Source organism: Gorilla gorilla, chromosome 20 (genome assembly GCF_029281585.2).
Source record: "Gorilla gorilla gorilla isolate KB3781 chromosome 20, NHGRI_mGorGor1-v2.1_pri, whole genome shotgun sequence".
Taxonomy (NCBI): Eukaryota; Metazoa; Chordata; class Mammalia; order Primates; family Hominidae; genus Gorilla; species Gorilla gorilla.
Genome location: NC_073244.2, coordinates 47,169,708 through 47,184,556, shown reverse-complemented (window position 1 = coordinate 47,184,556; position 14,849 = coordinate 47,169,708). Strand labels below are relative to the sequence as shown.

The following is a 14,849-nucleotide window of genomic DNA, read 5'->3' as shown; positions in this document are numbered from 1 at the left end:
CCTAGGCCTGGCCCCTTCCGCGACCTGTAGCGCGGCGGAGCAAGCGCAGAAGGCTGGGAGGGCTGCGCGGACTGCGCGTGGCCATGGAGCCCGACGGGACCTACGAGCCGGGCTTCGTGGGTATTCGCTTCTGCCAGGAATGGTGAGGCGGAGGGAGCGGGTGATGTTAGAAGGCGGGCGAGGAATGGCTCCAGGACTAACCCCTGGCACCTCCCCCTCCCCACAGTAACAACATGCTGTACCCCAAGGAAGACAAGGAGAACCGCATTCTGCTCTACGCGGTGAGCGCCGGGGTCTTCCCCGGCAGGTCCACCTGTTCCCAGCGTGGCCTCGCCCTGCCCCCTGCCTCTGTGATCGGACTCCCTGTTCGCCCTCCGCTGCACCTCAAGTGATCCTGACTCTCATGTCCTGCCCATCCCCAAAGACAGTCCTGTCGTCATATTCTCCGGGATCACCCTGCCCTCTCCTCCCAATCTTGTCTGGAATCCTTCCGTGACCCCCTTTCCCCCACACTCGCCCTCTCGTAGTGCCGGAACTGTGATTACCAGCAGGAGGCCGACAACAGCTGCATCTATGTCAACAAGATCACGCACGAAGTGGAGTGAGTGGCGGGCCCTGAGCTGGGGGCGGGGGTGTTGGCTCTGGAGGCTGGGTCTGAGCGTAATTTTGCACCCCCGCGTCCGTGCAGCGAACTGACCCAGATTATCGCCGACGTGTCCCAGGACCCCACGTTGCCGCGGACCGAGGACCACCCGTGCCAAAAGTGAGCGTTCAGCTGGTACTGGGGAGGTAAAGTGAGGCTCGTCTCCTCACTGGGCGAAGGGAGGAGGGAAGGGTGTCAAGCCTCCGGTGACCGAGCCCCCACCCTCTCAGGTGCGGCCACAAGGAGGCTGTGTTCTTCCAGTCACACAGTGCGCGGGCCGAGGTAAGTGGCGCGAGGGCTTTCTAAGTATCTGGGGCTTGTTTGGTCTTTTCTGGGGGCGGGGATATCAATGTGGGTGACCCTGCGCTTCTTGGAACTCTGTGCCGGGCCCTTACCTATTGGTGAAGTTCTCTTGCCTGTTCTTTTGCGGTAAGGCGCTGCTGGGTCCAAATCCTTCCTAACCATGCATCATTTCTGCCAGGACGCCATGCGCCTGTACTACGTGTGCACGGCCCCACACTGCGGCCACCGCTGGACCGAGTGACCTCCTCTCTCCCCCGAGTGTAATAAACACCAGATTCCATGCGTGAGTTTTCTGTGTTTATTTGCCTCGTGGGGAGGACGCTGGCACACCTTATCAGGCTGCGCGGTGCAGGGCGCGGTGCTGTGCGTAGGTGTCGGGCCGGGAGCTGGTGAAGCCGCAGTCCTCGCACACGTGCAGCTTCTCGCGGCGCTCACGGTAAGCGTAGCTGGCCGGCTGTCCATGCACCTTAGCAAGGTGAGCTTCCAGGGAGCAGCGCTGCGTAAACGCTTTCCCGCAAGCACTGCAGCGGAAGGGCCGGATCCCTGCACAGATGGGCGCAGAGGGGAGGGCTGGACAGAGAGGGCAATGGGCTCTGGACTAAAGCGCCCCCACCCTGCTTTCCAGTGTTGAGCATTTCTGGTACCTATTCCAAGCTCTTCAGACTCTTCCACCCATGACCCACCATCTGCTACCGTCACCCAGTGCAGACATGGGCCAGACACCTGTGTCTCCACCCTCCCTCACCAGGATGCTCCCTCCCCTGGGGGATGGAGAGGGAGGCCTTCCCTTGCCTTTCGATCTGGAGCCTGAATCGTATAACCGGCATCCGTCTGCACTCTGCATTCCGTGACAGGCCCCTATTTTGGTGCCACCTTACACCCACCCACTGGGGTCCGAGAGACATCATGTCTTGATTCCCCATACCTCACATACACAAACCATGGACACTCCACAGCCCAGCACCTCTCTCCATTTCCTTCCATCCCCACCTGGGGCCCAGCAACTTTTCCCTGTCCCTGCCGCTGCTCACCAGTGTGAGTCCTCATGTGGCGCTTGAGATCGAAGGCGTCATGAAAGCCCTTGCCACAACAGCGGCACAGGTGGCGGCGCACGGGGCTGTGGCACTTGAGGTGCCTTGTCAGCATGCGCTGCAGAGGGAAGGCCTTAGGGCAGAGCGGGCAGCCCAGCGTCCCTGGGCCCCTGGGAGCAGAGGTCAGGTTGCCCTGTGTGGGCTGCTGGAGGGATGCAGGAGTTATTAGCCTCTCTGGCTGGACCCCATCCACCCTTTGTTACTCTGCAAATGAGTATTTACAGAGTGTACTGAGCCACCACGGAGGATTCGGGAGGCAGGTGGGAGACAGTGATTAGTGTGTGTGCCTGTCACTCTCCAGGGCCTTCCCTCACTATCCCATGGTCCTTACTTTCTCTATGCCAAGTCCCATCTTCTGATGTGACATACACTTTTTTTTTTTTTTTTTTTTTTAAGACAGAGTCTTGCTCTGTCGCCCAGGCAGGAGTGAAGTGGTATGATGTCAGGTCACTGCAACCTCCGCCTCCCGAGTTCAAGCGATTCTAGTGCCTCAGCCTCCCCACAATTACACGATTATAGGCATGCACCACATGCCCAGTTAATTTATTTTTTGTAGAGATGGGGTTTCACCATGTTGGCCAGGCTGGTCTTGAATTCCTGACCTCAAGCAATCCACCCACCTTGGCCTCACAAAGTGCTGGGATTACAGGCATGAGCCACTATGCCCGGTCTATTTTTCTAATTTTATTGTTTTTTTGGGGGGGGATGGAGTCTAGGTCTGTTTCCCAGGCTGGAGTGCAGTGGTGCAGACTCGGCTCACTGCATCCTCTGCCCTGCCTCCTAGGTTCAACTGATTCTCCTGCCTCAGCCTCCTGAGGAGCTGGGATTACAGGCGCGTGCCACCATGTATGGCTTTTTTTTTTTTTTTTTTTTTTTCAGACAGAATCTTGCTCTGTCACCCAGGCTGGAGTGCAGTGGCGCAATCTCGGCTCACTGCGACTGCCGCCTCCTGGGTTCAAGTGATTCTCCTGCCTCAGCCTCCCAAATAGCTGGGATTACAGGCACGTGCCACCATGTCTGGCTAATGTTTGTAATTTTAGCAGAGACAAGGTTTCAACATGTTGGCCAGCCTGGTCTCGAACTCATGACCTCAAGTGATTCACCCGCCTCGGCCTCCCAAAGTGCTGGAATTACAGGCTGACTAATTTTATTGTCTACACATGCAGCCCCAACCAGAATATAAGCTCCATAAAATTGTGGATTTTTGTCTTATTCCCGCTGCATATAACAGCCCATGCCTAGAACAGTGCCTGGCTTTCATGAATATATTACATTCCAGCTGGCGCTTTCCTTCCTCCAATGCATGCACAGCTGAAAAGGCCCTTATCTCCCATCGCACTCCTGTTGCCTTGTCCCATGTTCTGACATAAAGCGGATCATCCACATGTGGGGATGAATCTTGTTCTGCCCCGCTGGAAGAGATCCCTGTGGCTGCCGGCCCTGGTGCCTGGGGTGAGACCTAACAGTAGAGAGCTCACTACTAGGAAAGGAGAGGCATTCCCAACACAGAGAAGTAGGGGAGGACAGGTCCTGAAGCTGGAGGGCGTGTGCAGATGGGTCGGGGGAGCAAGGGGCTGTCAGCTTCATTAAGGCTGAGAGCAGGCAGGAGCGAAACAGCTGGCTTTGCTGGCCAGTTACACACTCACCGCTGTCCACGGATCCCTGACACTGGACGACTGTTGTGCCGGTGGCCCCCCCAGGCTGCTGCAGTCTGAGGAGAAAAACCAGATGGTGACACTTTGCGTCTCTCCTGCCCCTTACCTCCAGGCACAGTGAGGGGCCCACCTGGGATATAGGCATCTCCCCGGAGCTGGTCAGGCAGATGGCCCCAGTTGGGGGGCTGTGGACGCCGACTCCTGACCAGGAAGGCGCGGGGCATGCCCTCCGGAAGGCTCTCCACACACACGGGCTGCTTCCACCTGCTGTCAGACCTCAGCCCCAGGATGACTATCCCTGGTGGGAAAGGAGGGGAAGCCTCTGAGGAACCTCATTCTCTTCATGCAAATTTCCTGACTGGCCCTGGGAGTGGACTAAGCTGGCTTGGGTTACCCCTGCCTGGGGACCTGCCCATCTTCTCCCAGGTTTTGGAGGGAACCGTCCAGCCTCCAGGGGTGGACAAGCACTAGGACCACCAAGCAGGGCCAGGCAAGGGGAGATGGGCCTGGGGAGCTTTTGAGGATAGGAAGAAGAAACAAGGCCCCAGGGGGACTGTCTCCCAGGGGTTGAGGGTCTGTTTGCCAGGCAAATCAGTCACCAGGGGACATCCAGCAGCCTGCCTGGTTATTCAAATCACAGCAGCTGTCTGAGGACACTGAAGGGGCCCCCTGCTGTGATTGCCCTGCTCTGTAGGGTGCAGAGAGGACAGCAGATCTGGATAAGTCGGCAAAATGAGGATCCAGGCTGAGCATCCTCAGGCAGGATGCCCCCACCTCTCTGATCTTCAGATTCCCAGGGCTAACATTCAGCCAGAAGCACTGTTCAGGTGTAGCAGGCACTAAAATACTAGTTTGTTAATAATCTAGCCCCTAGTTACTGCCTGGGACAACACTTTCCCTCCCTCCCACAGTCTGGAAAGTAAAAGGGGGTCTCCTATTTTTTTTTTTTTTTGAGACGGAGTTTCACTCTTGTTGCCCAGGCTGGAGTGCAGTGGCACCATCTTGGCTCACTGGAACCTCCACCTCCCGGGTTCAAACGATTATCCTGACTCAGCCTCCTGAGTAGCTGGGACTACAGGCATGCACCACCACACCAGGCTAATTTTTGTATTTTTGGTAGAGACAGATTTTCACCATGTTGGCCAGGCTAGTCTTGAACTCCTGACGTCAAGTGATCCGCCTGCCTTGGCCTCCCAAAGTGCTGGGATTACAGGCATGAGCCACCGCACCTGGCCCAAAGGGGGTCTCTTGACACAGCCAGGGGCTCCCAGGACCCTACCCCGGCACACTGGCCAAGCTCTGTTTTACACTTGATTCTTAGCCAGAAGACTAAGAAGCAATCCAAGCTCTGTTTTTTTTTTTTTTTTTGAGGCGGAATTTTGCTCGTTGCCCAGGCTGGAGTGCAATGGCGTGATCTTGGCTCACTGCAGCCTCCGCCTCCTGGGTTCAAGTGAGTCTCCTGCCTCAGCCTTCCAAGTAGCTGGGATTACAGGGGCACACCACTGCACCCAGCTAATTTTTTGTGTTTTTTGTAGAGATGGGGTTTCACCATGTTGGCCAGGCTGGTCTCAAACTCCTTACTGCAGGTGATCCGCCTGGCTCAGCCTCCCAAAGTGCTGGGATTACAGGCGTGAGCCACCGCGCCCAGCCTGTTTTTATTTTATTTATTTATTTATTTTTTGAGACAGATTCTCACTCTGTTGCCCAGGCTGGAGTGCAGTGGTACGATCTCCACACACTGCAGCCTCCGCCTCCTGGGTTCAAGCGATTCTGCTGCCTCAGACCCCCAAGTAGCTGGGACTACAGGTGCGCACCACCACACCTGGCTAATTTTTGTATTTTTAGTAGAGATAGGGTTTCACCATGTTGGGCAGGCTGGTCTCAAACTCCTGACCTCGAGTGATCCACCTGCCTCAACCTCCCAAAGTGCTGGGATTACAGGCGTGAGCCATTGCGCCTGGCAACTAAACAATTTTCTAAGCTCCAGACCTAGCTTACTGAAAATGATCGCATAAGTCCATGAAGGAGGCACACCAGTGACAGCCCAGAATGACCAAGACAGTGAGAGGCAAGTGAGGCGGAGACCCAGCCGTGATGGGGAAAAGAGGGGTACCTGGGGACCCGAACAGGCTCCTGATCCAGGCTACGGGTACAGGGATGGCTTCCTGGATAAGCGCTGAAAGGTTTCAGATGAAAGGGGAGGGTGTTCTAGTCAGAGGGGGACATCTGTACAAGGCTTGCTGGTGAGAGGAGTATTTCTTCATTTCTTTACATTGCCCGAGAGTCAGTTGTGCCAATTCATTTGGGGAAGCAAGGGTGGCAGTGCTGAGGGTCTGCTGGCCATGCATTGCCGCTTGCTCTCTGCAGGACCCAGAGCAAGTCATTTCTCATTGGGCCTCGGTTTCTTCATCTGGAAAATGAGACTAAGGAATCTCCCTCTTCCCAGTTTGTATTGAAGATCCATGTAGCTCACATGGAGAGAATGCTTAGCATGGGGCCTGGCATGTGGCAGACATATAAGCAGGGATTGATTGGTTAGGAAGGCTTTTTTTTTTTTTTTTTTTTTTTGAGACAGGGCCTTGCTTTGTCACCTAGGCTGGAGTGCAGTGGAGTCAACACAGCTCACTGTAGCCTCAAGCTCCTGGGCTCAAGTGATCCTCCCACATCAACCTCCCAAGTAGCTGGGACTACAGGTGTGCACCACCACACCTAGCTAATTTTAAAATTTTTTGTAGAGGTGGAGTCTTGCTATGTTGCCTAGGGCTGGTTTCGAACTCCTGAGCTCAAACCGTCTGCCTGCCTTGGCCTCCCAAAGTGTTGGGATTACAGGAATGAGCCACTGCATCCCACCGAGGAATCCCTCCTCTGGGCAAACATCCAGGCCTCAGCTGGGTCATCTGCAAAATGGGGTTTCAGGTGGTGTCTCCATTTTGCAATTGTTGGCTTTCCTGCAGCCCTGACTGGGATGCCTGGCACGGGCCTGGCAGCTCAGGACCCAGGAGCTGTCCTGATGGTACTGCTATGGGGAGGCCAAGGGTAGATGTGGGGGTGGAAGCAGGGGGAGAGTTGCAGTGAAAGATGAACTGTTTTCCTTCCAGGGACCCAGTTCTCCAGGAACCCTGTCAGTCCTGTTCTGCCCTGCTCCATGGCCTAGGAGGTTGACTGGAGGCGGGGTCACCTGGGCTTCTATGCACTCTGGCTTCCAGTAGGATTTGGACAATGGGGTGCCCTGCAGGAGGGGAGTAAGGTCAGGGTGTTGATTCTCACTCCATCCTGTGTGGGAGTCAGGGCCGCAGCTCCCTCAGCACTACCCTCTCCCTGGGATTTGCTCTCTTGGGTTCTTGTTCCTTCTCTTTGTGCCTTGTGGCCTGGGGGTGGTAACAGCTCCCAGGGTGCCAGTCCTGGGGTTCTGCACCAGCCTCGGTGGTTTCCCAGTCCCTGCTGCTCCTTTGCAAATGATCCCTTGGTTAAACTCTTTGGAATATCCCATCTAAGCATGCTGTCATCTTTCTGCTGGGACCCTGTCAGCTCAAAAACCACATGCACACATGCTGCACCACCAGCAGTGGCTTCTTAACCAGGTGGTTTATCCTGGTTAAGAAGTATGGAGAAAGTTTGGTCCTTCCAGGACAGAGCCTGGCATTTGGAAGAGGGAAGTGGCAGACATGCTGGATCCTCTCTGATTACCAGCCCACTTGCCTTTCTTATTGAGAGAACCTCTTTGTTTGAGCTGCAACATGCCCAGGACAGGAGAGATGGTCCAAGCACATCAAAGCAATCTCCATTCCTGTTGCCTGGCACTCATCTGACCCCAGATGAGTCTCCCAGGGAGACCCCTGGGAGAGATCTGCATCTTTTCTGCTGCCCTAGAGGGCGCCCTGCTCTGTGCCTTTGCTCCTGGCTGGACCAGGCCACCCAGCAGCTGGGACCAATAACTTGGGCCTCTGACCCTCATGTCATTGCGCACCTAGCCTCTTCCTCTCCTGCTGTCACCCTCTGTGAGCCCCCTGCACTCCACATCTAACCTCAGCCTCCCCATAGCAGTACTATCGGGGCAGCTCCTAGCTCCTGCGCTTCCAGGCCTGTGCCAGGCACCTCAGTCAGGGCGGCAGGAAAGCCAACAATTGCGAAATGGAGACACCACCTGAGGGTGTGCTGCTGGGTGCCACAGCAGCCGTGTTGCAACCATGAGGCCATAAGCTGGAGACTGAAGCTTGCTCACAGAGGATAACAGGAGAGGAAGAGGCCAGGTGCATGATGACATCAAAGGTAACCAACGTCCCTCCATCTTGGGCCCTGAAAGCCAGGTGTTTACTCCTTGGAGCAGAAGACTTTACTATGATACAGGTTGGAAGGAAGGGTAATTCCATGAATGACAGAGGCCCAAGGTGGTCTCCTGGGTGTCCGAGGTGTGGGGGGCTGAACACCAAGCTTTGCCCAGGGATATTGGGCAAGGTTTTGGGCAATGGTGGCCAAACTAGGCAGATGGGCCTAGGCCTAGGTGGGTGGTCCAAGTTCTGGACCACCTGGACTCCGAGGCAGAGTCGTCAGAAATGAGCAACACTGGATATCCCCCAAACATTAAGAGCAGAGATTTAGAAACAAACCCAAAAAACAAAAAACTGTTCTGGATATTCCTTGGACTTACATGTTATGAAGCAACAAGGCCCTGCCTGGTGGGGCCCTGCTCCTCCTTGCACCTCAGCTCCTGCCCTCCCCTTGCTCACTCCATTCCAGCCGTTCTGGTTTCGCTCCTCTTGCTTCCACACAGATCACGTGTGGCTGCCCCGGGCCTGTGCACTGGCTGTGCTGTCGGCCTGGACGTGTTCCTGAGATGTCCTCTATCAAGCTTCAGCCCAAATGTCACCTCGAAAGGCCTTCCCTGACCCTTCACCAGCAATGGATCTCCCCAACCTATCTAGAATTACACAGAGCTCTAATTCCTGCATCTGTTTGACTGTATAGAAGGTGAGTGGCCATGAGGGCAGGTGCGTTGCCTGATGTTCCTTCTGCTACAGTGCCTGGCACCTGGGTGGGAACTGGCAGGATTTTTTTTTTTTTTTTTTGAGACTTGCTCTGTCACCCAGGCTGGAGTACAATGATGGTGTGATCTCAGCTCACTGAAACCTCTGCCTCCTGGGTTTGAGCGATTCTCCTGCCTCAACCTCCTGAGTAGCTGGGACTACAGGTGTGCACCACCACACCCCAGCCAAGAGTGGCTTTTTTAGCAGACACCCCATGTGGCCAGATGCCTGCTGTCTGGGGGTGCTGGTACCAGTGCTGGGAGCTCGTGGAATGCAGAACTTCTGAAGGGGAAGCAGTTATTGGTCCCAGCTGCTGGTGGCCTGGGCCTGCTGCCAGGATCGATACAGTGGGCAAGCCTGCCTGGGTTTCTTGTTTTATTTAAAGAGACGGGGTTTTGGCCAGGTGCGGTGGCTCATGCCTGTAATCCCAGCACTTTGGGAGGCCGAGGTAGGCGGATCTCCCAAGGTCAGGAGTTCGAGACCAGCCTGGCCAACATGGCAAAACCCCGTCTCTACTAAAAATACAAAAATCAGCTGAGTATGGTGGTGGGCGCCTGTAATCCCAGCTACTCGGGAGGCTGAGGCAGGAGAATCGCTTGAACCCGGGAGGCGGAGGTTGCAGTGAGCCAAGATTGCACCACTGCACTCTAGCCTGGGTGACAGAGCAAGATTCCATCTCAAAAACAAAAATAAATAAATAAATAAATGAAAAAAAGAGATGGGGTTTCACCAAGTTGCCCAGGCTGGTCTCAAACTCCTGGCCTCAAGTGATCCTCCCACCTCAGCCTCCTGAGTAGCCAGGATTATAGGTGCAGGCCACCATACCCAGCTTGGGCAAGCCTGTTCATGGGTCCTCAGTTTCCCCTGCTGCGGATGGGGACAACACCACCGTGGACTTTGTGGAATCTAGTGTGGCCTTGGCCCAGAGGCCCTGAGACATGATATGGCAAAGCATGGACTGCTGGGCAAGGTAGGCACATGGTGATCACAGCAGCCCCAGTGAGTTCTCAGGCACTGGCAGGGGGCAGGTAAGAGGGGCTGGCTCCTCCCTGGGGCACAAATGGGCCCCACTGGGTAAGCACCTCACACTGGTCTGTGGCAGCTCTGTGGGCAGTGTGGGAGGACTGGCCCTGAGGTCATGGCTGCAGTTCCTGAACTTCTTGGGAGCGCTGGTCCCATGCTCTCCACTGACAGACACGAGTCCTCTGGGCATCACCTTCTACCCTCCCTCCCCACTTCCACTTGAAGAGGGCTTTGTGGATAGGCCCAAACAGACACCAGGAACCATTCCTCCAAGCTGTCAGTTTATTCGCTTAAAATACCTAAGTCCTCAGAGGCAGCAGGGCTGCGGTGGAGGGGCTGCGCCCTCAGTGACCCCGTGCCTTCCTCCGCACGGCCTGCACCAGCAGCTCCGAGTAGTGTTCCAGCAGGGCCTGCAGGTCTGGGCTGGCCAGGGGGTACAGCGTCGGTGGGGACGGGGGTCCTGGGCTGGGCAGAGCCTGGGCTGGGGCCACACTAGTCCCCACCAGGCATTCGGCCTCCAGCTGGCTGTGGATCCACAGGAAGGTGGAGACCAGCTCAGTCCGTGCCTGCTGCTGCCCGGTGTCCACCTGGCCACTGGAGACCAACTGCAAGGGATGCCAGCCTTGTCAGGGGCCACCAAGACCGGGCGGTCTCGAGAGACCCCTCAACCCTTTCCCAACTCTGGGGCTTAGCTCACCACACGGTAAAGGTCGAGGGCTTCTTGGAAGGTGGTCTGCAGCCTGTGCAAGATGTTCCCCACCCTGCTCAGCTCAAGGGGAGACGGTGGCAGGGCTTCAACCGGCACCCAGGGCTCACTCCAGCGGGCAGGGCTGCCCTGGAACAGACCAAGTGCACCTGGGGTAGAGAGGAGGGAATGAGCAAGATGAGCTGCATTCCCTTGGTGTGAGCGGCCAGGGCGACTGGGTGGACTCCATGCTGTACTTCTGTCTGGAACACTTCTCTGGGTCCCCAAGGCTCCCTCCCCTTCACTTCTACAGGTCTCTGCTCCAATGCAGCCTCCTCCCTGAAGCCTCTTCTTATCTTCTGGTTTGTAATCCCAACCCCTGTCCCCACCCTGCACTCCCTCGCCCTCCTCTGTCCCTCCTCAGCATGTGTCACTTCGTGATACATATGACGGGTTCCTTAAAGGTTTAGTCTGGGCATTGTCCCCATTGAAGCTGTCAGTTCTCTGTGTTGTTTACCACCATGTCCCATGTCCCAGGGTTGAGCACAAAGCCCAACATGTAATGCTCATTAAATATTTAAGTTAATGCACGAATGAATGAATGGCACAGTCCCTGTGGCCAGGTCAAGTATCCATCTTTGGAGCTGAGCCAACTAGCACACAGGATGAGCTTAGGGGACAGTCCTTGCTCCAGGGCTGTACTCACCGGAGGTGGGCTCCAGGAGGGAGGCAGTGCCGCCAGGGACGCCAGGCCCGGCCTCTGGAAGCTGGGGGTTACTGGGGTGGGCAGGAAGGCCAGGGGACTCAGGAGCTGGGAGACTTGGGCGAAAGGCAGAGCCATGGAGCCTCAGGGCGCTCTCTTCCACGGGGCTAGGGGCTGGGAAGCTCACTGCCGGGACGGTGACGCCAGGCTGGGCATCCACGGGGGGCAGCAGGAGCCCATCACAGACACTTGACAGGGTCAGTCTCAGGTTGGCCCGGGCCTCGTGGTTGCCCCAGGAACGCAGGGCAGGCTCTTGGCCCTCACTGTCCAAACTGGGTGTTGTCGCAGTGGTGATGGCCTGAAGCTCCTGGCCCAAGGAGGCCAGCTCCCCAACGGACGATGGCCTACGGAGGGGCTGGGCCAGTGTGGCCACGATAGGGCCCTCACTGTCACCGAGGGAGATGCTGCGTGATATCCTGGCACGGGAGCTGGCAGTGGCCTCCATGTAGGAACAGGTGGAGGGGGCATGGACACCCTGAGCCAGGCCTGGGGTGGGTGCAGATGTGGGCGTTGGGAGCTTCCTGTCTGTGGACAGCACGGAGGAAGCAGGGACACAGGACACCAGGCTCGTAAGGCAGGGAGCTGTAACAAAAGCAGATGGCACTGACTCCACCACACAGAACTGATGGCTAGGGCCCCCACGACCCACAGCTAGGCTGGACATCCGGCCACTTGCCGAGAAACCCACGGCTGTCCGTCTGGGACTGGGGCACTCACGTGGTAGGCGCCAGGCCTCCAGGGTCTCTTCAGCCTTCCCTGCAGCGAGGACCTGCAGGCACAGCTCTGAGGTGAGGACAAGGCCTCAGGGTTCCCAGCCCCGTGCCCTGACGGAGGTGGGCCCAATACTCACGTGGGTCCTGTCTGGGGAGGCGTAGCCAGTACCTGCTCTGGGCTGGCTTCCGCCTCGGTCCATGAGCTTGACCTCTGGAGACTTCACAAGGCACTGGGTTGCCCGGGGAGGGAAGGTATGGGTGAACCTGTGGGGACGAGAGCAGGGGGGATGATTCTCATTCAGCCTGCCCTGGGGCACTGTTGAGGAGCCGGAGGGTGGGCAGTGCTTGGCCAGCTTCTACCTGGATGCCTTCTGGAGGCTTGAGAGGAACTGCGTGGAGATGCTCAGGCGTGGGTTGAAGAAGTAGTCTTCAGCTTCAGAGGCCTCCGTGTCTCCCAGAGCTGCGGGGAAGAGCTCTAGGGGAAGATCCCAAGGGGACCCTCATAACCCTTCCCGCCAAGCAGCCCTGGCCCTAGGCCAGCCCACAGCCCAGAGGGGCACTCCCCAGAAACCCTTATGTACAGACACAGGGTACGAGCAGGGGCAGTGGGTGAGGAGGCATCGTGAGGCTCAGGTCAAGAGTGAAGCAGTGGGCCTGGCACGGTGGCTCACGCCTGTAATCCCAGCACTTTGGGAGGCCAAGGCGGGCAGATCACCTGAGGCAGGAGTTTGAGACCAGTCTGGCCAACATGGTGAAACCTCGTCTCTACTAAAAGTACAAAAAATTAGCAGGGCGTGGTTGTGGATGCCTATAATCCCAGCTACTCAGGAGGCTGAGGCAGGAGAATTGCTTGAACCAGGGAGTCGGAGGTTGCAGTGAGCCAAGATTGGGCCACCGCACTCCAGCCTGGCAACAGAGCGAGACTCCGTCTCAAAAAAAACGAAGCAGGTGCTCTCCACTCACCCTCCTGGCCCTGCTGGGGAGCCAACTCCAGGGACGCCAATGCTGTGCCCAGGCTGCACAGACGGCCTCGGCAGGTGTAGGTGAGGCAGGGCCCTACCTCTGCAGGGGGACTCAGTCAGTGTCTCAAAGTGGTGGCGGAGGAACTTCTCCTGCTCTGGAGTCTGGGGTAGGGAGCTGCTGGGGACGCTGGGTCCCTCAGGCAGGGACAGCTCATCTTCTGTGGGACCTGCGCATCCTGACAGGGAAGGAGGGGAGGGACGAGAGGAGTCAACACCATGAGTCACAGCAGACGCCACCTGAAATGGAGAAAGCGGGCCCCACCCATCCCTGCCCTGTTGCCCGCAGGCTGAGAAGCAGGGATCCCTGTCTTCCAGGCTCAGTGGGCTCCAAGTGCAGGGCCTGTGCTTAGACATTGTGACTGGCCCTAAGCCAGGCCCGAGCAGCGAGTCCCCTGCGTGTCTGGCCCCTGCTTACCTGGGAAATGGGGCAGCGACGTGGCAAACCGAGGGGCAGGGTCAGGAGGCGGAGCTGGGGAGTGGATGGCTGAGAAGCTGCACTCCAGGTCGGCCTCTGACTCCCCCGAGTCTGAAGGACAGAGTCGGGGTCAGGAGCCCACAGCCTGACCATTCTGGTGAGCCAGGGCCAGGGCTACCCTTCCCTGGGCTCAGTTTCCCCATCTGGAGGAGGGATGGTAACAGCACCTGCCCCCCATTTTATGAATAAGGTAAGTTCCACATCAAGGAGGTGGCAGAGCTGGGCTCTCAGCTGTAGGCAGCTGGGCCCAGAATCCTCAGGCAGCAGCAGGGACCACATGTGTCTTCCTCGACAGACTCTGAGCTTCGGTACTGGGTCAAAGTCACCCTCGGTGCCCAGAAAGGGGCTTGGCTGAACGCACAGACTGTCACAGGGTCCCTGCCTGCCCTGCACTCACCCTCAGGCGGGCTCTGGTCCTTTGGGCTGTCAGAGGACACCCTGAGGTAGGAGTCGCCCTGCTGGTCTCCAGGCCCGGCCTCCACCTCCTTCCTGCAATACTGGCTGCAGTGCCAGTGGGGGCAGAGAGGGAACAAGGACTTCAGCTGGAGACTCAACAGCCAGCCCCACCCGGAGCCCCTAGGCACCTGTACCCGCTGCTCCTGCAGGAGCACTGCGACAGCCTCCCCGCCTCCTCCAAATGTCCCCTCCTTCCCCCAGGTCAGGCCCTCCTGTACCCCACTTGGAACCAGGGAACTAAGGCTGGGCTCCTGCCCCATCCAGGCCTCAACTGTCCCCACTCCCACAAGCCCACTGGGAAGGCAGAGAGCACTTCTTCCAGGATGCAGCTATCAGCTGGGGGTTCCTCCAACTAAGGCTCCCTTGGTGGAAAGGACACCCACCTGTCTGTCCCTGTGACTGTCACTTCTGCCTCCAGAGAGTAAAGGATGAGCTCACTGGCCTCAGATGATTCCTTCTGCTGGGGCAGGAAGGAGGGGTGCCCGCGGCCAGCTTCCTGGGGACTCTCTGACTATGGGGAAGACAGCACAGCCATTCTGAGGCAGGCATGGCTGGGGCCACCAACAGTGCGCCAGGAACCATGCCAGCAGCCCCACTGCTGGAGGCTGTGAACCAGGGCCTGTGCCATGCCCTCCACTCGCAACCAGCTTGTCCTGGTCTGCCCCTGCATTATCAGTCCCTTTACAGATGAGGAAGAGGTGTGGCACCAAAAATAGGAGGCCCAACCCTCTACGTGTCTATTTATATGAAGTTCAAGAATAGGAAGCCCAGTCCTTGGTGAGAGGTCAGAACGCTGGTTATCCTGGTGCGGGGACCTGACTGGGAAGGGCAGAAGGGGGTTTCTATGAGGTAGAAAACACTCCAGATTTTGCCCAGGGTAGTGGACACACATGAATTACACAGAGAGTTCATCAAGCTGTATACCTAAAATCTGTGCATGTTACTGGATGTATATTATACCACAATGAAGATGACAAATTATAGGATAGGATAAAA

At 57.1% G+C, this 14,849-nt stretch overlaps 3 protein-coding genes across 19 annotated transcripts in view; 1 reads left to right on the top strand and 2 right to left on the bottom strand.

The window, feature by feature from the left end:
• Positions 1 to 7: 7 nt before the first annotated feature.
• On the top strand, positions 8 to 1,233 carry POLR2I (RNA polymerase II subunit I). 2 transcript variants are annotated; one of them, XM_019015617.4, is made up of 6 exons: positions 8 to 142; positions 227 to 281; positions 528 to 601; positions 689 to 763; positions 874 to 925; positions 1,125 to 1,233. In XM_019015617.4, exons 1-6 carry the CDS (start codon positions 84 to 86, stop codon positions 1,185 to 1,187), a joined length of 378 nt encoding a protein of 125 aa, XP_018871162.1. In that variant the 5' UTR covers positions 8 to 83; the 3' UTR covers positions 1,188 to 1,233. The 2 variants fall into 2 exon arrangements, with proteins under 2 accessions (XP_018871162.1, XP_018871163.1); XM_019015618.4 differs by having other exon boundaries at positions 1,078 to 1,233.
• On the bottom strand, positions 1,231 to 10,144 carry OVOL3 (ovo like zinc finger 3). The gene is made up of 5 exons (XM_055369094.1): positions 10,039 to 10,144; positions 3,823 to 3,990; positions 3,684 to 3,748; positions 1,978 to 2,179; positions 1,231 to 1,489 (listed from the first exon to the last, which is right to left on the bottom strand). The coding sequence occupies exons 2-5, from the start codon at positions 3,914 to 3,916 to the stop codon at positions 1,281 to 1,283; spliced, it is 570 nt and encodes a 189-aa protein (XP_055225069.1). The 5' UTR covers positions 3,917 to 3,990; positions 10,039 to 10,144; the 3' UTR covers positions 1,231 to 1,280.
• The window catches only part of WDR62 (WD repeat domain 62), a 48,473-nt gene continuing 43,627 nt past the window's right edge, over positions 10,004 to 14,849 (bottom strand). For 6 of the 16 annotated variants that reach the window (XM_055369082.2, XM_055369084.2, XM_055369089.2 and 3 more), the window contains 10 exons: positions 14,237 to 14,364; positions 13,795 to 13,898; positions 13,338 to 13,448; positions 12,961 to 13,098; positions 12,261 to 12,375; positions 12,038 to 12,164; positions 11,905 to 11,956; positions 11,131 to 11,769; positions 10,437 to 10,594; positions 10,004 to 10,344 (listed from right to left, as the gene is read on the bottom strand). In XM_055369082.2, coding sequence (XP_055225057.1) covers positions 10,084 to 10,344; positions 10,437 to 10,594; positions 11,131 to 11,769; positions 11,905 to 11,956; positions 12,038 to 12,164; positions 12,261 to 12,375; positions 12,961 to 13,098; positions 13,338 to 13,448; positions 13,795 to 13,898; positions 14,237 to 14,364 — 1,833 coding nt within the window. In that variant the 3' untranslated portion in view covers positions 10,004 to 10,083. The remainder of the gene's footprint in view (positions 10,345 to 10,436; positions 10,595 to 11,130; positions 11,770 to 11,904; positions 11,957 to 12,037; positions 12,165 to 12,260; positions 12,376 to 12,960; positions 13,099 to 13,337; positions 13,449 to 13,794; positions 13,899 to 14,236; positions 14,365 to 14,849) is intronic. The other 10 variants (XM_055369085.2, XM_055369091.2, XM_019015612.4 and 7 more) reach the window with 4 other exon arrangements.